Source organism: Chlamydomonas reinhardtii, chromosome 11, assembly GCF_000002595.2.
Source record: "Chlamydomonas reinhardtii strain CC-503 cw92 mt+ chromosome 11, whole genome shotgun sequence".
In the NCBI taxonomy this organism is placed as follows: Eukaryota; Viridiplantae; Chlorophyta; class Chlorophyceae; order Chlamydomonadales; family Chlamydomonadaceae; genus Chlamydomonas; species Chlamydomonas reinhardtii.
Genome location: NC_057014.1, coordinates 1,831,737 through 1,852,525, shown reverse-complemented (window position 1 = coordinate 1,852,525; position 20,789 = coordinate 1,831,737). Strand labels below are relative to the sequence as shown.

The 20,789-nt window shown below is 63.4% G+C and overlaps 5 protein-coding genes across 6 annotated transcripts in view; 3 read left to right on the top strand and 2 right to left on the bottom strand.

Annotated features, from left to right (window-relative positions):
- CHLRE_11g467950v5 (uncharacterized protein) overlaps window positions 1-1,668 on the top strand; it is a 9,886-nt gene extending 8,218 nt beyond the window's left edge. The window contains exons 10-11 of the mRNA XM_043067554.1: window positions 58-153; window positions 422-1,668. Of these exons, the coding sequence (XP_042919559.1) occupies window positions 58-153; window positions 422-1,228 (903 nt within the window). The 3' untranslated portion in view covers window positions 1,229-1,668. The remainder of the gene's footprint in view (window positions 1-57; window positions 154-421) is intronic.
- Window positions 1,669-1,670: 2 nt separating this feature from the next.
- On the bottom strand, window positions 1,671-6,058 carry CHLRE_11g467900v5 (uncharacterized protein). The gene is made up of 9 exons (XM_043067553.1): window positions 5,733-6,058; window positions 5,466-5,512; window positions 5,107-5,177; window positions 4,563-4,615; window positions 4,157-4,248; window positions 3,853-3,916; window positions 3,181-3,231; window positions 2,707-2,832; window positions 1,671-2,538 (listed from the first exon to the last, which is right to left on the bottom strand). The coding sequence occupies exons 1-9, from the start codon at window positions 6,027-6,029 to the stop codon at window positions 2,500-2,502; spliced, it is 840 nt and encodes a 279-aa protein (XP_042919558.1). The 5' UTR covers window positions 6,030-6,058; the 3' UTR covers window positions 1,671-2,499.
- A 295-nt stretch (window positions 6,059-6,353) lies between these two features.
- CHLRE_11g467850v5 (uncharacterized protein) lies at window positions 6,354-12,125 on the bottom strand. Of its 2 annotated transcripts, none has more exons than XM_001699439.3 (8): window positions 11,847-12,125; window positions 11,444-11,519; window positions 11,149-11,201; window positions 10,750-10,796; window positions 10,325-10,424; window positions 9,875-9,970; window positions 9,397-9,467; window positions 6,354-8,930 (listed from the first exon to the last, which is right to left on the bottom strand). In XM_001699439.3, the coding sequence occupies exons 2-8, from the start codon at window positions 11,516-11,518 to the stop codon at window positions 8,746-8,748; spliced, it is 627 nt and encodes a 208-aa protein (XP_001699491.1). In that variant the 5' UTR covers window position 11,519; window positions 11,847-12,125; the 3' UTR covers window positions 6,354-8,745. The 2 variants fall into 2 exon arrangements, with proteins under 2 accessions (XP_001699491.1, XP_042919557.1); XM_043067552.1 differs by having other exon boundaries at window positions 10,325-10,421.
- Window positions 12,126-12,282: 157 nt separating this feature from the next.
- Window positions 12,283-15,538, top strand: CHLRE_11g467800v5 (uncharacterized protein). The gene is made up of 4 exons (XM_043067551.1): window positions 12,283-12,980; window positions 13,208-13,273; window positions 13,683-13,832; window positions 13,989-15,538. Exons 1-4 carry the CDS (start codon window positions 12,630-12,632, stop codon window positions 15,030-15,032), a joined length of 1,611 nt encoding a protein of 536 aa, XP_042919556.1. The 5' UTR covers window positions 12,283-12,629; the 3' UTR covers window positions 15,033-15,538.
- A 54-nt stretch (window positions 15,539-15,592) lies between these two features.
- Window positions 15,593-20,708, top strand: CHLRE_11g467750v5 (uncharacterized protein). The gene is made up of 11 exons (XM_043067510.1): window positions 15,593-16,248; window positions 16,376-16,624; window positions 16,877-16,920; window positions 17,163-17,237; window positions 17,421-17,926; window positions 18,093-18,193; window positions 18,344-18,383; window positions 18,576-18,650; window positions 18,984-19,094; window positions 19,403-19,486; window positions 19,945-20,708. The coding sequence occupies exons 1-11, from the start codon at window positions 16,148-16,150 to the stop codon at window positions 20,146-20,148; spliced, it is 1,590 nt and encodes a 529-aa protein (XP_042919555.1). The 5' UTR covers window positions 15,593-16,147; the 3' UTR covers window positions 20,149-20,708.
- The last annotated feature ends 81 nt before the right edge of the window (window positions 20,709-20,789 follow it).

Here is a 20,789-nt window from a genome sequence, read left to right as displayed (position 1 = left end):
TCCCCCACCTCTCCCCCATCTCTCCCCCCCCTCAACCCCCCCCCACACACACCCCAGGTCCGCGACCTACGCGCTATGGGCTTCCAGGACAGCGACCGCGTCTTCACACCCGACCGCCTGCCGCTCACAGACCCGCTGCTACCCAGCATACAGGTGACAGAGAGGGACAGGGAGGGGGAGTTTGTGTGTGTGTGTGTGTGTGTGTGTGTGTGTGTGCGTGTGTGTGTGTGTGTGTGTGTGTGTGTGTGTGTAATTTGAAAGAGCACGAGGGAAGGAAACTCGCAGGAGCCGGCGTATGTGTGGGTTTGGGTGTGTGCTACGAAGTCCCGCTCCTCTCAACTCCCCGCTCGCGCCGCAACCCAGCCCAGGCCAACCAAATCAAACGCAGCGTCACCCAATCCCGCACCCGTCGCACACACAGGGCAACCGGGCTGCCTCCATGGGCGCACACCTGAACGCCCGGCTGGCGGGAGGCCGCACCGCCTCCGATGCCCGCCTGCGCTCCACCTCTTCCCTCATGGAGTCCATGCCGGCAGACGGCATCAGCGGCATCGGCGGCCTGGGCGCCACAGGCGGCCGCCTCGGCAGCCCCGGCGGCGCCGCCGCCGCCGGAGGCGGCGGCGGCGGAGCCGCCGCTGCCGCGGCGGCTGCCGCCGCCGCAGGCCTGGGCGCCGCCAGCGGCGCGGGGCACTTGGCGGCGGCGGTGGACGCGGGCAGCTTTGCCAGCCTGCCGGCGGCGCAGAGCCGGGAGGAGCGGCTGGCTGGGGTGGGCGCGGCGCGGCAGGCGTCGGCGCGGGGGCTCAAGGTCAAGGTGGAGACGGTGTCGGGAAGCATCATGAGAGGCCAGCTTCCGGCGGGTTCGGGAGCGGGCGCCGGAGGAGGCGGAGGTGGCGGGAGTGGGCACGCCGCGGGCTCGGGCTCGGCGGCGGCGCGCGCGCCGCGCAGCCCGGTGGCGGCGGCCGCGACGGCGAGTGGGATGCCGGCGGCGGCGGCGCACCAGTTGGTGGTTACCGGCGGCTTGTCTCCGGCGATGGCGCACCACCACCATGCAGCGCAAAACGGCGGCGGCGGAAGCATGGGTGGTGGCGGAGAGGGTGGTGGTGGTGGTGGAGAGGGCGGGGGGAGCGGCGGGCAGCTGCAGCCGGTCAGCCCGTGGCGAGCGGAGCCGCCCAGCCCGTCATTGGATGCAGGGCCGGGCGGGCTTCTGGGTTCACAGGAGGCGGCGTGAGGAACAGAGGAAGGAGGCGCGCGGCGTGTGTGTTCACGTGTTGTGAGGCGTGGCGTTACGGACCTCGCGATTTGAGACAGAGGCATGGGCTGTGTGGACTGTGTGGAGCCGAGGCCACTGAACAGATTGACAGAATGACAGAAAGGGAGGCACCAGCCCGTGATGCAGATGGTATGGCGGCGGCGGGTTTGCGATCCGCTTGATCAGGGGGGTCCGGGGGGTTCAGAATCTTGCACGTGCCCGCCGCCCCTCGCATGTAGAATGCTTGACTGGTGCCAGCACGTGAAGCCGGACAGCGCTGAACCGTCGCCCGCTGATGTGGGGCTGTAGTGTGCGCGGCCCACGAGGCGATGTTGGGCGGTAGTTCTGCTTGGGTGTTCACGGGTCAGACCGTGCTGCCCCCAACTCTGAACTCCCTCACACCATACGCATTAGTTTCGCAACACTCGTCAATAACCTGATTGACGTGAGGGCGTGTGTCTCATGTCGAGGCATGGATGCTGGTTCGTCGAAGCATCGTTAGGCAGGGGCGGTACACCGTGGCTTTGCACTGCTCGCTAACAGCCCGGCACAACCGGCATCAAGCAATGATTCCTTTGTGAGCGCCTCCATCAGCGCCTCCATGCTCCAAAACCCATCCCTGACCAGGCACGCTTACGAGGCTTGCCAGCAATCCCAAAATCCACACAACGCCCCGTCAGCAGCACCAGGGGCACATCGCAATTCGAGTCTGGGACAGAGCACAACATCAGCCGACGACACAACAGCCACGTACACGCGCCGGCCATTCATACATGGCATCACATATCCGCGTCAGACGTGTACGCCTGCCCAGCACTACCTAGCTACCGTATTGCTGACCAACGCATTGGCCACAGCTCACCGATCCAACTTAGCTGAGTCCAACAGCACCCGCAGACACGCGTCGCGGGGCCGTGCCAACCTCTCCCTTAGTTAGTTCATTGCCCATCCGCTTTAACAACCCACATTAACAAATGTTAAAAAGGAGCAATCCCCATGCGGCGCCCGGCCGCACGCACCCGCCCGAACGCGCACTCCGGCACGCTCACACAACGTGGCGGTGGGGTGGGGGTTCTCTCATGTTGATCGCTGCCCTTCTGTCTGCCCAGGTCTGCCCGCCCCACCCTGCCTAGCGTGATATCTAACACTTGCTGCCGCCAGCAGCCATCGCGGCGCACGGCTCACGGCTTCCTCCATGCTTCCTCTGGCACGGCTTCACGCCTCCCGGCTTCGCGCCTCTCACAGGTTCCTCACGGCTTCCTCACAATCCAGGAGGACCAGGGCGAGTCCTGTTGCGAGCGAGTGAAGGCGGCAGTGGCACGGGCGGGAGCGGGGTTGGTGTCCACTGTTGAATGGTGGAAGGGTGGGACGTGCACCGCCCCCTATAACTCCCCTCCACCCTACGTCATCCACCTTCTACCCGCCTCCCCAAGTTTCCCCAACCCCCACCCCCTCACCTGGTAGGTGACGTGCACCGCCAGCCCCTTCTTCTCAAAGAACTCGTCCACCGCGCCCTTGACCGCCCCCTGGTGCTCGGAGCCGTCCATGCACTTGGCCCAGTTCTGGCCGCTCAGCGCCTTGACCTGTTGGGTTGCGTGGCGGGTTGTGTGGTGGGTTGTGTGGAGGGTGGAGGGGTGGGTTGTGTGGTGGGCGTCGTGGGTGGAGGGAAAGGGGACGGGGAATGGGATAGGCAGGGGGTTGGGAAAGGGGATGGGGAATGGGATGGGGAATGGGATGGGCAGGGGGTTGGGAAAGGGGATGGGAAAGGGGATGGGAAACGGGAGCAGAGAAGGGACGGGAAGAGGGCAGGCGCAGCGTTGTGTACGGCTACAAATGCACACACAGACGCGCACATACACATACACATACACGCGGGCGGGCTTCGTTTTGTTAATTCTCATTTAACACACACACCCGCAACCGGCACGCACCTGGGGTGCATCCAGGTAATCGTGTCCCGCCATGATGCCGCCGCTCCGGATCTACATGCAGTGCACATAATGCAGTCGACGATGCTTCAAAGAAACGAATGCGCACTTTGGAGATGTCAGGCACGGCGTGTAACGTTAAGGCAGGCAGGCAGGTGGTCACGCAGGCGCGCAGGCAGGCAGGCGGGCAGGCAGGCAGGCAGGCGCGCAGGTAGGCAGGCAGGCAGGCAAGCAGGCGCGCAGGCAGGCAGGCAGGCAGGCAGGCAGGCAGGCAGGCAGGCAGGCAGGCAGGCAGGCAGGCAGGCGGGTGGGCGGTGCATGGTCCCTCTCAGCCGCTTGTCTCCGCTCCTGCCATCCCCCCCCCCCAAAAAAAACAACACCCCTCCAGCCCCACGCGCCCATTCTTCAACCTGTTCCGGTATGCCGGTAGTTGCCTCCCGGTATTGGCGCAATTAAACAATCCATCCCGCCACACGCACACACACACACGCACACACACACACACGCACGCCCTGCGGGCTTTTGTTTCTTTTTCTTCACACACACATATACATACACACACACACACACACACACACACACACACACACACACACACACACACACACACACACACACGCGCGCGCGCGCGCGCACACAAACACACGCGCCCACCCAGAGCCGCCCCCACCCCACCTTGTCCCAGAACAGCTGGATGTCCTCCAGGGTGCCGCAGTAGTCGTGGCGGGCATCCACGTACCTGCAGCCGCAGCAGCACACAGCAGCGGGCAGCAGCGGGCAGGTGAAGCCAGGGAGCGCACATGCGTGCACGCGTGCACACACACACACACACACACATAGAACACACATACACACACGCACACACACGAAAAGGAAAACTGCATGACGCCCCCCTTGGGATGTGGCTTTGTGCTCCATCCCTCTTCCCTCCTCCAAGCCGCCCCGCGCCCCCGCCCCCCTCCCCCTGCTGCCCACTCACACGAAGTCGACAGTCTCAGTGATGATCTTTGCGGCCTCGTTGGTGTAGTTACGAACGAACACGACCTTGTTGGCAAACGGTCTGGCATTGTTCTGAATGGATTTATACAAGGCGCGGGAGGCAGACGCGGAGCATGGGCGTTCGTTGGAACCTCAGCAGCAGTCCGGCGTTGAGAGTCAACCCCAGCGCAGCACCGCTTCCACGGAATGTGCAAAACCCATTTCTACACTCAGTCCTGCAAAGCTCTTGTCCCCCACTTCTAGAGCCAAACCGACGTTGCTTGTCCGTTTGCCCCCTTGAACTCGAGCCCGCCTTACCTTCCTAGATGAATGCCTGGCCCCGTCCGACCCGAACTGAACCCACCCACATCAACGGCTGCATGTCCAACCTACGTCACAATGCTCACCGTGGCCTCCTGGAAAATCCTCTCCTGCTCATTGTCCGCCACGTTTGCGAAGTCTGCAAATGAGTTAAAGGTTTGGGTTGGGCAAACCATTAGACAACCGCGGCGACGCACATAGACAGCGCACACAACGTAACCGATTAATCGGTTAGGTCACACCCACGCATTCCTTCCTTTCGCGCTCTCGCAGACAGCCCGGGGAGGTGGTCAGCGCAGCGCCTGCTGTGCGCGGCTGGGCGCCGCCGGCGTGACGGTTTTGCTTTGTCCGTTTGCCCCCTTTCCCGTCACTTTGCTGTTTGTTTACACAGTGAAGGAGACACCGCACCCAGTTGCCACGTCGAACATAGCGAGGACGCGACGCCACTCCCACGGCTGATTCCGGGGCGCGGGGCCGGGTCTCCATCGGTTTGGAAACGACAACTCCCGCCTTCCGTTTCCCTCGCTCGCCCTCACGGCTCCATGCTGGAAATGGCGAAATCACACACGTGCACACATACCGTGCACACGCATACGCACATGTACCGTACACACGTGCCCGCCCGCTCACCCTCGTAGTTGGGCTGCTGCCGCCAGATGTCGACCAGGTAGTAGCGCGTGCAGGAGGGCCATGTGTTTAGCCTGTGTGTGTATGTGCGTGTGTGTGTTGAACAAACGGATAGAGGGCACAGCGAATGAAAGGCTCCCGGGCCGCGCACGTTTGTACTCAAGTCACAGAGCGCAAACCGTATGTGAGAAGAGCGTGTTGCAGAGAAACCTTAATGTCGGTCAGGAAGCGTGCCGGGATGGAGCGCCGGGACCCGTGCCCTCCGAGTTTCCGGCCGCACATACCCTCACGATAAGTCAAATGCAGGCAGCAATCGACCGGGGCAACATGCGGATCCCACCCCACTGCCAGCCCCTCCTTACGTGTGTGCGGCAAAGTGTGCGCGCTGCACTCCAAGCTCCACTCCAGTCTGTTTGTTTGGGATGACCGGGGTCGAGTGACGCGTTGGGGGCAGGGGCTTTTCCTAACGTCACGACCTGGGTGTACTATATAAGCAAGATGCCTATGCAGCTGGGGTGCTCCAGGTGTGGAAGAGCCACATGCACAAGCATATGCCGACATCGCAATATGTTGGCCGCAAGTGGGGCCTGGAAGTGGGTTGATGCCCGCATAGGCGCCATGTTGCATACTTTGAGCCCCAACTTCTCCAGCAGCGCGCCCAGATCCTGGCGAGTTTTGGGCGGTGCAAAGAAGCCTGATGTCTTCAATGACGCAGTGGCGGTGGCAGGCACCGAGGCCGGCGCCGATTGCAGGTTAATGAGGGATCCCGTCCCAGCTCCCGCTAGAGGCTTGATAACCCCTATAACCTGGAAGCCCTGAAACACTATTACGCATAAGAGAATAGTGATGGTCAAAATGTGCAGCTGCAAAGACACAGGAATACTTGGCGTGTCTGCCACGCGTTTGCCCTTATCTGTGAGCAGCATTTTTGCGAGGCGATGTATGTAGCGTTAGGTCATGCAAAGCAAATATCTGTGGGTTCACCGCTGTAGCGGTCCAACCGCGGTTGGTAATGATGGCAAGTACCGGCTTTCGCGGTTGAGCTCCAGGCAGACAGTGAAATCTGGGCGTCGCGTCGAAGCTGGCATCGAAAATGGGAACCCTGCGGAGCTTGCCACGTTCACAGGCCCTGAACGACACAGAGTGCACGACAGGCTCACCGCGAGCTGTAACCTGCAGGCTGCAACGTTTGGAAAACTCGAGCCTTGCTGCCGACCACTTCCAACTGCCAACTTGAAGGCCGAACCGGCTGACCGGTATTGTTACACAAGGCACGCGCTTAACAGTGCCCGTTCTTCCCCTCGACACGCACAAGGCACCTTTGCCACGAAGTGAGCCAGAGTGAGCCGAGTGAGCCGTGCCCGTTCTTCCCTCGACACACCACAGGGCCGGCACCCCTGCCAAAAGGGGTCCTACACCGCTGGCCCGCCTCACGACGATAACAACGCCGCCAGCCTGCGCCAGCTTGGGGCACACCCGCGCGTGGCCCCCGCCTGCGGCGCCCCAGTGGCTCAGCTGGCAGGCGCCGAAGCAGTACGTGAGCGCCTTGCAGCGCGCGCACGTCTTGCCGCAACCCGGCGCAATGAGCGCGCTGGGCCCCTCCAGGCTCATGCATGCCGGGTTGCAGCACACCTTGCTGTGAGCCACCACCGCCCCCTTTCCTTTCACATCCACCACCTCCGCCTGCTCCTCATTCTGAGCGCCTGCGGTGGTTGCTCGCGCAGACTCAGCGGCGGCCTGCCGCCGCTGCACGACCTCCTCCAGCAGGGCGCATGCCAGCCGCTCTGGGACACACGATAGCACAAGCCACGCCCGGCTGCTGGCATCCGACCCACGTCGCGGCTGCTGGGATCGCGGCGGACGCGCCTCCGCCACCTCTGGCGCCTCCGCAACCTGCGCTTCCTCCCTGTCCTCGGTGAGCGCGGAGTGCAGCAGCCGGTACGCCGCCGCCTCCGCCGCCTGCAGCTGCTCCGCCGTCACGGCGTCACCTGCACGTAAGCCGAGTGACTCATCGCACACCCTTCCTCACCCTTCAAGGCCTCCGCGCCTGCATACAGGTACAACCTTACGCTCTGTGTTTTGTGCTACGCGGCCGGGTGCCCGCTTGCCCTGCATGCGGCATGGCGAGGGGGTGGAGGCGCCGCCGGCCAGCCAAAGTGCGGTCAAGAGCCGTCAGGAGCGGTCCTGGGTCCCTTCGCATTTCCCGGCGGTTCGGCACGCCCGCACTAAGGCCGCAGTTCCCTGCTTGCAGGTACCCTCTCCAGCGGCAGAGCGCCTTCACAACTTGTAACATGACGCAATGCATGGAAACATGTGGCTCCCTTGCCGTCAGCAAGCGTGTGAGCTCGAGTGTCCATGCCTCACAAGCTGTTCGATGTCTCGAACCTCCAAGTCACCAGGCAGGACACTGGGATACATTTTAGTGACCTGACACGGCCCGCACGGCGTCCCACAATTATTGGCTGCTTGCCAAATGCCCAAACACAGCCTCTGTCACACACACTCGTACACCGTCCACAAAAACACAATCCTCCCTGCAGTCACACTGTGTGTGGGGAGAGGCTCCCTGACTGTGTGTAACCTTATTGATGCCGCATCTGTAAGCAGTCACAAAACGCATCCCAGGATGACAGGATCGCCTACAGCATCAACGGCGCTGCAGATCCCATCACTGCAAGTGGGTACGTCCCGTGCACGCGACTGCGGGAAACAGCTCCCGACTCTCGGCAACGCATCCACTTGCACACTCCGCCGAGGTCCAAACCATTCTCTGTCCCTCAAGCGACCAAACCTCTATCTTACTGTCGCGCCCACACCGTCCATGCAACTCTGCCTTGTCAAGCACCTTACGTGCGTGTGCGGCGGTGTTCAGTACTTCAAACCGCTACCCGCTGCATCCCCTGTGCTAGCCCGGCACCACCCGTGCTGCGTGGCTACCACCGCATTATATCTACCGTGCTTCAAGCACGCGGCCCGCCTGCAAGCGACAAGCCCGCAACCAGTGCACTCAGCCTGCATCCGTGTTCCACAAACCAACTGGCTTACCTACGCAGTTCCCCGACTCAAAATTGTCTCAAGCGGTCAAGCAGCCAGTGTGCGGCGCGCAGCCAGTCGTCCAAGGCCTGGCTGGCGCAGCTGCAGCCGCTACAGCCGGCGGCACAGGGCAAACGCGGTCCATGCGCCAGACCGCTTGCGCAGCGGTGGCGGCTGCCTGCTCTGGCCGCACGGCCCTGCTCCTTGCCACCTGCCGCCGCTACAGCTACAGCTACAGCCGGCTCCTGCTGTGCTGCCCAACCGGCAAACGCGGCCTTGCGACTGCCGTTGGCTCTCCTGCCGCTTGGGCCCAGCTGCTGCAGCCGCAGGAAAGCCTCAGGCGCTTGCTACAGCCGCAGCCGCAGCCGCACCTGCACCATCGCATTCCAACGCCCTCTCCCCCCCCCACGCGCCCGGCTCCTGCCGCCCATACCACTGCCGCTATTACACCCTCGCCCTCGCCCTCGCCCCCCGCCGCCGCCGCTGCTGCCGGTGCTGCCACCCCTGCTGCCACAGCCGCCCTCACCCTCCGGCACCTCATCTGCTGCTGCTGCTGCTGCTGCAGTCGCTTCTGCTGTTCCTGCCACTGCAGCCCGCCTGCCCCCGCGCTCACGACGGCGGCGGGTCGCGCTTGGGTGCCACCGCGCTCTGGTCGGGGTTGGGCGGGCACCGCCGCTCCAAGTCCAGTAGCGCGTCCTTCACGCGCGCCGTGATGGCCTTCCAGGTCTCCTGCTGCACGCCCGCGTCCGCCGAGTCGCAGTTGCAGGTGAGGTCGTCCAGCCGGATCAGCTCGCCTGGTAATGGTGGAAGGGGGATTGCAAGAATGTTTGGAAACGCGGTACAGGATGCACCGGGGAAGGCGTAACGAGATGGGGAGTCGCCGGGGTTTGGGGCGGGAAAGGTGACGTCCGGCGTGTGTGTGTGTGAGGGTTGGGGTTTTGCCGCCCTCAGCCTGTTGGGCTCGTCCGCAAGCCTGTAGCACCTGACCTCCTGGCCCCCTGGTCTCCTGAACCGCCTCACCGGCAGCCGCCGCGGCACCGGCCGTTGAGCCACGTACACAGGCCGGCCAGCCGCGGCCTCCTGTTACCTAAGCTTCCCCGTCTCTCACTTGCCCCGCCCGCTCTCCATACTCCTTGCCTAATCCTATCTTCGTGCCCTCCCATTACCCAAGCCGCCAGTGGCGCCAGCCCGCCTCAACGCACCTACGCGCGCCTCCACCTGCCCTGCCCTGCCCCCTGGTCTGCCTCCGCCTCCACGCACCTACGCGCACCTCCACCTGCTTGCCCACATTGAGACGGTCCATGGTAATGGGCAGCACATCGCCCATGCCGCTGCGGGGTGGGGTTACAAACATGATGTTTTAAGAAGTGAAGGCGTAATGGGGGTTACATTCATGATTACTTAAGGGGGGTGGGGGTACATGCTCGAGGGCGGGCAGGCAGGTGCAGGTAAGCAGACAGGTGGCAAGGCAGTGACAAGTTAAGCAGGCAGTGGATCACCAGGTCAAGAAGCAGACAAGACAAGTTCGTCCAAGGCATTCTCGAATTCCACGCGATCCAGGCTCCATGCCTGTCCGCAACCCGCTGCACCCGGCGCAAACCACCGCCACCGCCACTGCTGCGTTGCCGCCGGGCAGTCAGCCGCACGGGGCCCGGATCCCATCCAAAGAAACGAAGTGGAGAGAAGCACGATGTGGAGAGAAGCACGATGTGGAGGGAAGCCCGCCGGCCGCGCCCACCTGTGGTAGAAGGGTAGCAGCGCCGGGTCGCGGCCGCCGTTGAGCTGCCGCGCCTGGCAGATGAGCTTGCCCACGCCCCAGCGCAGCGGGCCCAGCCTGGGAGCGGGAAGCAGGGGGGCGGGGAGGTGAGGCGGCGTATGGGGATGCAAGACGTGAAGGCGAAATAAGAGAAGCTGTGACGGAGCGTAAGGTATGGGGAGCGCGTGGGGAAGGGGGCGGCGCGCGATGACCGCAAACGAGGGCGCTTCATAGTCGCTGAGGCGAAACGCGTCGCCGGACTACTCTGGCCCCCGTCGCTCCCGCCATTGCCGCAGCACTCGCGCGTTTGACCGCAATGCGGCCTCCCGCCGCCCCCTGAGCTGCAGCCTCTCACGCCCCTCCACGCCACTCCCCTCCACGCCACGCCCCTCCGCGCCACTCCCCTGCCCGCTCCCGCGCCCTGCCACTCACTTCCCGTCGTAGTTGATGCGGCCCTCCGGGAACAGGTGCACCCAGCCGCCCTTGGCCAGCGTGTGTGCGGCGATGGACACCACCGGCTGGTTCACGCCTACTGCGGGCGTGGCGGCGGGGGCCGGGTGGGGAGGAGGGAAAGGCCGGGGAAAGGGGTGGGGCCGGGCGGCGCAGCGTGGGCGCGGATACGACAGGCGAAGCCAGCCGGAGGGCCGAGGCGGGTAGTAGGGTCGGGGACCCTGATGCGCGCGCTAAGCACCAGCCGCCGCCGCTTCGTTCCATCCCGCGCCGTCCATCCCACCCAGCCCTGCCCTGCCCTGCCCCTAGCCCGTGACAACGAGCTATGCCCTGCCTTGCCTAACCACGCGACACCGAGCCCTGCCCTGCCCTGTCCGCCAAGCCAAGCCATGCCACGCGACACGCACCTTTCCCCCGCTCCACTGGCAACGTCTTGCCGTTCACGAAGAAGTGCCTGGACGTACCACGCACCGGCGATGCAGGCAGTCGTGTGAGGGGTATAAAAACCGGTGTGTAAGGGTTACAAGAACCAGACCGGTTACGGGAACCCGACCGGTGTGTGTGCGGGAGAACATGGGACAATGCCGGCAAGATGGACCGCGAGCCTTGGGGTTGTCCCGAGCAGGCGGCTGGCTCAAGGTTTGAAAGCCGTGCCATGTGGCTCACTCATGCTGCCAGCTGAAAGGCCTGGACATGAGCGCGTGAAGGGTGCTGGGGCCAGGGCCCCCATCGCATCGCACTATGACATGTATACCCCAAGCCCACCAGAACAAGACCGCCCGTATGCCTATGCCGGGAACGCTCACCGTAGCAGCTCGTTCTTGAAGCACACCTCCTTGGCACAGATGCTCCAGCGCACCTGAGCATGCCACGCGCACACAAACGCACATCGCAAGCGCTTTGGAATTCAGTGTGGCTTTGCAACGGCACGGCGTTGTTGCTTGTAGGCTTGTGCGGCCACGCTCCCTCCCGCTCTCTGGGCATCCGTGCGCGCCCCACACAGCCCCAGAATACCCTCTCTTCGGCCTGTCATGGGCTCCTACCGATGAGGACATCCCGTCTGTCGTGTATGAGCCTCGGAAATCCCCCTATCGCGCGCACCTTCTCTGTCAACGGCTCACTCCACAGCCAGTGCCAGGGCATCAGCAGGCTCAGCACGCCGGGGTCATCGAACATGCTGCGCGCATACAGGATGAAACCGCAACTTGTGTACAGTGTGTGCTGGGGAGGGGCAGGGGTGCTGGCCGCTGCGGCGCAACCGTGCCAGCGAGCACAGGTGCGGGGCTGCTTGAAGCGCGGGAGCCTTCGGCAGTTCGGCCCAGTTTGCGAGGCGTCGGGAATAATTCAGGGGAGCTATCCACAGTTGATTGTACTCAAAGCAGGTGCTATCGGTTTGCACAGCCGCTGCGGGGCGGGGCCTTGCCCGCGCGGTACATCCTCGTTGAACAATCAATCAGGTTCGCGCATAAGGCGCCCCAGATGCCCGATGCAGGCCCAGGCGCACCTGGTATGATTGCAAACGGTGATAAGCCCTCTCCCATTTGCTTTGTGCTCCTCCACCGCTTGAATCAATCGGTCTTGTCCGTGTATCGTGGTTGTGTTGATAACATTCAACATGAAGCGCGCCCATGTTGATACTATCCCAAGCGTAAATGAGCGACCTATCCCGCCCCACGGAGGCGCCTGCACTTCGTCGACAAGTTTGCTTACGCGGCCTTGCAGAGTCCCGCCGTCCGAGCCAGACATCTTATAAGGGTTTACGCTATTTTATTCGATGCATTGGGTCTACAGCACTGCTGCGGTCGGCGGGTGCAAAGTGTATGCCGACACTGCAACATGCACGCATGGAGCACAGCGGCGACCAGCAGCTAAATAGGCCCCCCAATTGCGCGTGCACATGGGCACTTGGAGGACTATCTTGGGCCATTCCTGATGTCAAAGTCACTTAAAGCAAGCCCACCAACGACAAAGGCATTGCTTGCACGCCCCCCGTCGATCAACGCTATGCGCATGCGCGCCATCAAACGGTGCTGCATACCCGTCGACTTGTAGCCTCAGTCGCTTGCGTTCTCAATACAGCTGCACGGCGACGTCGACTTGTGCGTCGAGTACCTCCTCACTGGCAGTTCCCTCGCACTCGCTCTGGCGGGGCACATGGCGTCGCCTCAGCACTCTACCACTACCTAGCACAAGCAGGAGCTCGGCAGGCCGCCCTCAGCTGAGCCGCAGCTCGTCGCTTGTTACCGCGGCTCAGCAACCGTTCGACGCCTTCGACGCCCCAGTTGCTATGGCCCCCAACGCGCCCACGCCCGAGCAAATTGCGGCCGCGGACGCCGCTGCCGTCGCGGCCATGCTCGCGGTTTGCCCGGTCTGGACCGACCTGCTGCCGGCGCGGCAGGCGCTGCCCAGGCTGCCCCCGCGCGCGCTGCTGCACGCCGGCCCGCCGCTTCCCCTCCCATGCACCAGCCCGCCGCCAATGCCGCGACCCGGCGCGCCGCCGCCCGTCATGGCGCGGGTGGGGCCGCACGTGACGGCTCCCATGATGAACAGCGCGGTGGTGGCGATCCTGTTTGAGGGCTGGGCGGACAGCGCGGAGGCCGCGAGGCGCATGGTGACGAGCGGAGAGGTGGAGATGCTGGTGAGTCCTTGGCTCCTTGCTTTGTAGTGGAAGCGACCTGCCTGCGAGTTGGGAGAAGAGCGCGGGCGCGAAAACCGCAACGCTTGTTATCGGCGCTGGTGATCATAGGGGATGTCGTGTCGTGTCGATTTGTTTCGCGCCAAGCTGTGTACGGTGGCCCCTTGTGGGCGCCTGATGCGTGTCCAATGACCGTCGTCACCCCCTTCGCCGCCCGCTCACCCACCCAGGCCGCACAGGACTGGGGCGTGGTTACCCCCCTGGCGTGTGTGGTGTCGCCGTCCATGGTGCTGCAGGTGTGTACATGCGTGACTGGGTAGAGGCGGTGTGCATGGGGGGCCAGCGGTGGGGAATGGGAGCGTGGTTCGCGCACAGCTTGTGTGTGTGCGCGCGCGCGCGCGTGTGTGTGTTTAACAAAGAATCAAACGGAACAAAATTCCGCGTGTGTGTGTGTGTGTGTGTGTGTGTGTGTGTGTGTGTGTGTGTGTGTGTGTGTGTGTGTGTGTGTGTGTGTGTGTGTGTGTGTGTGTGTGTGTGTGTGTGTGTGTGTGTGTGCAGAATCGCAGAAGGCTTAGGAGTGATGGTTGGATGCCAAGCGGCCACCGGAGTTCCACATGCGGAAGAGTCTACTTCTGTATGATACTATGGTATGAAATGCTGATGTGCCGAATCTGCCGATGAACCATTGCGGTTGCGGTTGCGCAGGTGGTGGAAGATGCCGCCGCCCCGGCGGCGGTGGCGGGCGGAGGCAATAACAGCGGCGCAGGCGGCAGCGGCAGCAGAGGCCGCGCTTTCAGCCCCATCCAGGGCGGTGCGCCCCCAGCGCCACGCTTCGGCACCCTGCATGACTTGGAGGTACGTGGGTGTATTTTGGCAGTTCCCTGCGTGCGAGTCGCGTGAGTGCGTGCTTGTGTCACAGCCGGGCTTGCCAATGTCCGACACCTGGTTATCTGACGTCTTGTGCGCGTGCACACATGGCATTATGCCCCTCACTGACTGCATGTGGCACAGGCACACGTGGCCAAGCTGAAACAGCTGCACGGCCCAATCGCCGCCGCCCTGCGCCGCGCCCTGCACTCGGCGTCATCCGGCGCCGCAGCCAGCGGCATCGCGCTACTGCCACTGGCGGCGGCGTCGCTGGCGGCAGGGGAGGAGTGCCACGCCGCCACCACCGCTGCTACAGCCGCGCTGCGGGGCCTGCTACAGCCGCACCTGGAGCCGGCGGGCGCGGTGCTGTCGGCGGCGGAGGCTGTAGCAGCCAGGGAGGCTGTAGCATTCCTGGGCTCGGCGCCAAGCCTGTTCCTGAACCTGTGGATGGCGGGCTGCAAGTGCATCCTGATGGCGGCGGAGGGTACGGCAGACAGCTCGGTGGTTACGGCGGTTGGCGGCAACGGCCTGATGGTTGGCGTGCAGCTGGCGGGCGGCGGTGGTTGGGCGGTCGTGGCGGCAGCGGCGCCGGAGCCGCGCGCGCTGGCGCCGCCGGTGGGCGGCGCGCCGGCCGCCGCCGTGGCGGCGGAGGGCGAGGCGGTGCAGCCGGCAGTAGCCGGCGCGATGGGTGACAGCATGGTGGTCGACGCGCTGGGGTTTGGATCTCAGCTTCAGCCGGTGCTTCCGCTGCCGCCGCCGGCTGTGACATCACCGGCGGCGGCGCCGGGGCCGCTGGGCCTGGCGGCCCACCCAGCGTTCTCACAGCCGGGGTTCGTGCCTGCTGCTACAGCCGCCGGCGCCGCCGGCCCGGTGCGGATCGGCATCTCAGCTGCCGCTGTGCTGGCGATCCCACTTGAGGCGACGACGGAGCCGCCCCTGCCGCCTGCAGTTGGTGCTGATGGTGCTGCTACTGCCGCTGGCGAGGTGGCTGGCGAGGCGCCGCGCCGGCCGCCTCAGCCTGAGTCTCAGCCGCGGCCGCCACCGCCGGCCTCGGCGCTTGCGGTGAACCTGTCTGTCCTGGACGGGAAAGGGCAGCTGGGCATTGTGGGGCGGGGCGTGTATGGGGTGCCTCGGGAGGCGCTGCAGCAGGCCGTGTCTCGCCTCGCATTCGTGCGACCCAGGCCTTGAGTGCTGAAGTGTTGGGATACGGAATGCAACGGGTCTGGGTGGACGAAGGTGCGAGGGTAACACGAATAAGTGAGAACCGGTGCGTGGTTGTTGACGGGTCCGTTTGTCGTTGGTGCGGGCTGGTGTGGTTGACTTGTGGTCGTTGTTGCGGTTGTGGTGGCGCATGTGGTAATCTTGATGGATGACGACTGACGATTTGCTTTTCCTTGCAGCATGTCAAGACTGAATGTACAGCTTTTGTGACTTTGGGGCCTCGGCTGACCAAGTGTGCGAGGCTGCAAATGCAGCTGCAGGCGCACCTGGCAACATATGGCAAGACTCGGCACCTATAGTGTGGCTATGTGCCGAACATGCATACATAAATATGGTGCGAATTTTAGTACCTAGGCGTGACTTTATTATTGATCGTTTGCATACCGTATGTGGCTGCGGGGCAACGGGACAGGCGGAAGGCAAAGGGATGTGGGGCGTGCCTGGATCCACTTGGTGCAGTTTTGCACAATTGCAGTGAAGGCACCTGCATTTGCAAGTGAGCTGATGCACATAGATCGGCAGAAGGAATTGAAAGAAAACGACGCCGGCCACGAGCTCGGCTGTCCTTGAAAGAAAGGGCACTGTGTATATCAATATATTACGACTCACTGACACCTATATTGCAACCACTGGCTTCTATAATTGCAATTTTTCTCAGGCTATTGCGTTGTGCCTGTCAAGCACGGAAGGTCATGTCATGGCGCGAGCCTCGACTGACAGAGCCAGAGCGCTGGCCACAAACCGCTAACCGTGAACAAGAAGCCATGATTCAGACATCGACACATGGCCCTGCACAGCATAGTTGTCGACCGGTTGCCTCGCGGGACCCCAGCGCTGCGCTACTCGTCCTACTGCTCCTCGTGAGTGCATCAGGCGCCTTCGTCCGTGGCGCCCTCGCGCGCGAAGCTGTCACTATATCATCGCTGCTAGGGCTGCGAGGAGATGGCAAAGCGCGGAAAGAAGGCGGCGTGCGGGGGCCGGGCGCCGGCGGCGGGCTGAGGGATGAGGACCTGGTTCTTGTCATGGGCACGACATCCGGCCGCCTCCACTTGGCACACACCAGCGCCCGCGAGGCACGAAACATGCAGCTTTTCCACAGCGATAGTGGCGGTAGCAGCAGCAATGGCGCAAGTGGCAGGGATGGCGGGCCAGTCCGTGTTGTGTACGTGCTGAATGACTCCAGGTGGGTTGGCATGTCAATGCGTGTGTGCCTGTGTGGTATCCGGGGCTCCGAACCCAGTTCAGGCATGTCAAACTAACAAAACATATCTACGGTAAACACTGAATTTGAGTTCCTGGACTGGCCACAGTGTAGCAGAGCGCCTGCAGCAGCAGGCGGAGGCCGCCGCAGCTGCGCATGGCGGCGCCGGCGCCAGCCGCCGCAAGAGCAAGAGCGGCAGAAGCAGCGGCGACAGCAGCGGCAGCAGCCACGGCAGTAGCAGCGGCAGCGGCCACGGCAGTAGCAGTAGCAGTGAGACGTATCTGTACTGGCCCGACCGGCCCGACAAGCGCCTGCCTGGGGACGGCCGGGTGGCGATGGCGCCCTGGCTCGCCGCAAGGCACGTTTCTAGCTAGATTCTCGCTGCTAGCTAAGATGGGTAGTTGTTAGCTGCTGCCTGCCAGCTATAATAGTTAGCTGGTTGCTAGATGATGGGTGTGCTGTTCCATATAGCCGTAAGCTCCCATGGACTGACAGCTGAGGTTGTGAGGAGAACGGGTTGCAGAACGGCACACATCAGAACTGGGGTTAAGGCCGAATGGCATTAAACTCCTGCGGCGCGTCCTCCCCCCATCCACAAACACGCCCACAGGGCCATGGACTACAAGTTCAAATGGCTCCTGTACGGCGACGACGGTGCGTGTGGGGGCGTGCGTGCGTGGCAGAGGGGAACCACGAGAGGGAAATGCGCCTGACATGCGGGAGACACGGAGTGCCTGCCCACCGCCGCCCTGCCATGACAAATCCTCTACATTGCATCCCCGACACACCCTTTCTTATTGAAACGCTCTCTATCTGTTGAAACCCACATACATTGATAACACAGACACGCCTTTCCTTGACTACCTTGTCATCTCTGTTCCTGTTGCAATACCCAGACACGCTGTTCTTCCTAGATGCTGTCAAAGAGGTCCTGCGGGACTACGATCCCGAACTGCCGTACGTGGTGTCGGGTGGGTCAGTTCTCACGTCGAGATTTCGTTCACAACACTTCAACAGGGCTCGATAGCGAATGCCTGCCATCCTCCGCAATACACGTTGGATGAGGCTGGAATCAGCAAACCAGGACACGCACTCGTAAGAAAATCAAACATGTTGTGCGTGCGTGCATGTGCTGTGTCGTGCGTTCACCACAGACGATATATGGCACAAGAACCGGCGCGGGCTGATGGAGGCGCCGCGCTGCCTGCCCTGCCACGTCAGCACAGCCTGGCGGGAGGGCGTGGCGGCCGAGGCGGTGGCGGAGTGGGGGCAGGAGCAGCAGCAAAGGCGGAGCAGGAGAAGGAGGGGCAGCAGGCGAAGGAGGCGGCAAAGGCGGCGGCGGCAGCTGCTTGGGGGTCAGGAAGGGGAGGAGAAGGCTGCGGAGGGCGCAGAGGACGTGAAGGAGGAAGAGATGGACAGCATGGAAGGAGGAGGAAAAGGAGCAGCAGCAGCAGCGGCGGCGGCCGGCGGGGCAGGCGGCGGGGCAGGTAGCGGGGGGCGCGACCCGGGGCGGGCGGTGGGTCTGCCGTACATCGGGTGTCCCTGCACGCCGCAGCTGGCGTGTCGATACACACTGGAGCTGCTGGGGCTGGCGGGGGCCGACGACATGGAGGGCGAGGGGGAGGAGGAGGAGGAGGCAGGTGACACGGCGGCTGGCGGGGTGAGTGCGTGTTTCCGGGGTTTGCATGGCGTTTGCCCAGGGGGTTCGTGTCGTGCGTCTGCCAGTCTGGCGTGTGTACGTGTGTGCGTGGTGTTTGCAAATTGCAACCTGGCCCCATGAATGCGTCACTATTGTCGTTGTACGCCGCGCGGTCCCGACACCGCAGGATGCCGGCGCGGGCGGCCGGCAGGTGTGGGCGCCCGAGAGCGGCAAGTGGGGCTTTCCTCCCGGCTACCCCACCCGCTGCGACTTCCCGGTGTTTAATGGGTGGGTGCGGCGACTGCTCTTGGGGCTGCTGGGCTGACCTTGTGTTACGCTCGAGAGCACAACGAAAGAAAGCACGCAGGTCCGTGGAATGCGATCCGGTGTCATGTTAGGACAAGCTGGCTGCACTGCACCCCATTCGCCGCCCCACAGCGGCTCAGGCGCGTTCATTTCCGTGGGCGCCTTCAAGAAGGTGAGGATCTCTTTGCCACGCACGCCGTATGGCAAACGGTGACGACCTTGCTTTGGCAAATGGTCAAGTTGTGTCACGTTCATGTTCGATGCGGTATGACGGAAATGGGAGACTACACAGCTACTGGGTATCAGTACGGTATCCGTCAGCCAGCGCCTCGCGGCCACCAAGCAACCGCCGCCATCCCCGCAGGTGGGCTTCGAGGAGGCTCTCAAGTGCTTCTACGACGACACCCAAGCGCTCACGTCCAAGCCCCAGTCGCTCAAGGTGAGGCAGCCGCCAGCAACCAGCTAGCTACCGGACTGTCCCTGCGGCGGCACACACACGATGCAGGCCCCGAGCACGCTTCCGGACAAACACACAGTCAAACAAACGTGAACACACAGTCTTTGCGCTTATTTTTCCTTGTGCTATTTTACACAAATGCACTCACACATATACAAGCGTGCTTCCGTTTTCCCCGACACACCTACACGGGCACGGCCCGCAAACACACACGTGAACACATGCGCGCGCACACACAGGCCGCGTTGCTGCATCGCATACATTGTGTTATGCGCTTTATTTTCCTTGTGTGCTCTTGTGCTCTTCGACACACAGGCCATGGCGCACGGCGACCGCATGGTGTCGCTGTGCTTCTGGATGCACGGCCTGGCGCCCACGGACCCGGGACTGGCGCTGGCACCCGGGCGGCAGGAGCTGCATCCCGGGGTGAGTACGGCAGCGCGTGTGCGGCACTGCGTGTGTACGTGTGTGTGTGTGTGTGTATGTGTGTGTGTACGTGTGTACGTGTGTGTGCAGGGGGCGTTACGGAGCTGGGTCGAAGTGGGTGCGGCAGTAGGTACGGCACAGCAGCGTGTGGAGTAGTGTGTGTTGGCGGACACAAGGCTCATCCGCCCAGGCGGCGGGCCGCTCGTGCGCGTTCCGTTCGTTGCCCTTCCCTTCACGCCGCCACCCGGCCCCTTGCCTTGGTTCCCTCGCACCCTCTGACACACACCGCCGCTCCCCCCCCCGCTTAGGGCCGCGTGCTGGACAGCGAGGCCATCAAGCTGCGGGGCCTGCACCAGCTGCTGTCCGGGCAGGCGCCGCCGCAAACGCTGTGGGTGAGTGAGCCGCGCACCGCCCATCCCCGGTGCCTTGCATTTGAGGAGCTCTGGGGGAGGGAGGGGCTCGACACCCGCGCGCGCAGGGGGCTTGTGTGCGTGGCGACTGAGATCTAGGACAAACAAGAGCAGAGGGTGATGCGAGACGAGTTCCCGTTGCGACGGCTGCAATCCCGGCCCGCAAGTGTGCGTGGCGGTGTGCCGTGTCAGCCGGCCGCCCGTGTTGTGTCGGGAATGCAGCTGCCCCATCCAGGGGAGGCCCCTTTCCTGGCCCCATCCAGCCACCCGGACGGCTCAGGCGCGACCTTGGTCAAGTCCTCGCACCGCTCCTCACCTGCAACACCGCCACCGCTTCTCCTTGCAGCGCAACTGTTTCCTTACGGGATTGGCTGACCCCACCGCAACCCCCATCGTTTTCCCCAACCCCCGTGCCGCACCTACCCCCCGTACACACGCAGTCGTACATCTACGCCGCCTCGTCGCACGTGCGCCACAGCAACATCTCCGCGCTGGTGACGCGGCAGGTGGCGGCGCTGGCGCCGGGTGCGCGCTACCGGGCGCAGGCGCTGCTGCAGGCGCGCGGCGAGTGGGGGCGCGGTGCGCTGGACGAGCAGGTGGAGCGGGGGGCCGGAGGCGATGAGGAGGATGGCGGTGGTGGCTAGTGATGCTGGCGCTGGTTGAGATGTGTGGTGATGAGAGTGGGGAAGAGGGGGGTGAGGAGGAGGAGCAGAGAGGGTAGGGATAACTGGGCATTGTTGCTGGCGCGCTGATGCTGCATGGGATGGCGGACTGGAGGCTAAGTATGACTTTCAGGTGCTCAAGTGGCCTGGTGAGGCCTGGTGGTGGCAAGGCAGCTTGAGACGAGCGGCAGAGTGGGCGGCTCTGAGCTATTGGCGATGCAAAGCGTGGATTTGTTCAGCGGTATGAGAGGCACTGAAACTGGGTGGACGGAATTATGGGGCGCCGCGGAAGTTGGCGTTCAAGGGAGGGGGGAGAGGCGAGCGAGCGTGGGTGAAGCAACCCCGCTGCGCCCCTCAACTCGCGATACCCAATCGCTTTTGTGTTTAGCATCTCAACTTCTGTCGTGTATCAATTCGACTATACCGCGCCTGCGTTGGCTGAGAGCGACGGCCCGGCAGTTGCAACATGCATGTCGTCCCTGCCCCTCGAGACCGCTGTCGCTGGTGTCGCCAAGTACCTGCTCTAAACAACAACCCTTCGACAATGCGCTCGAAAGCAGCGCAAATGGCTCGCCAGAATCCTCAAACAAAATGGCCCCGTACAGATTCACTTGCATCGCGAC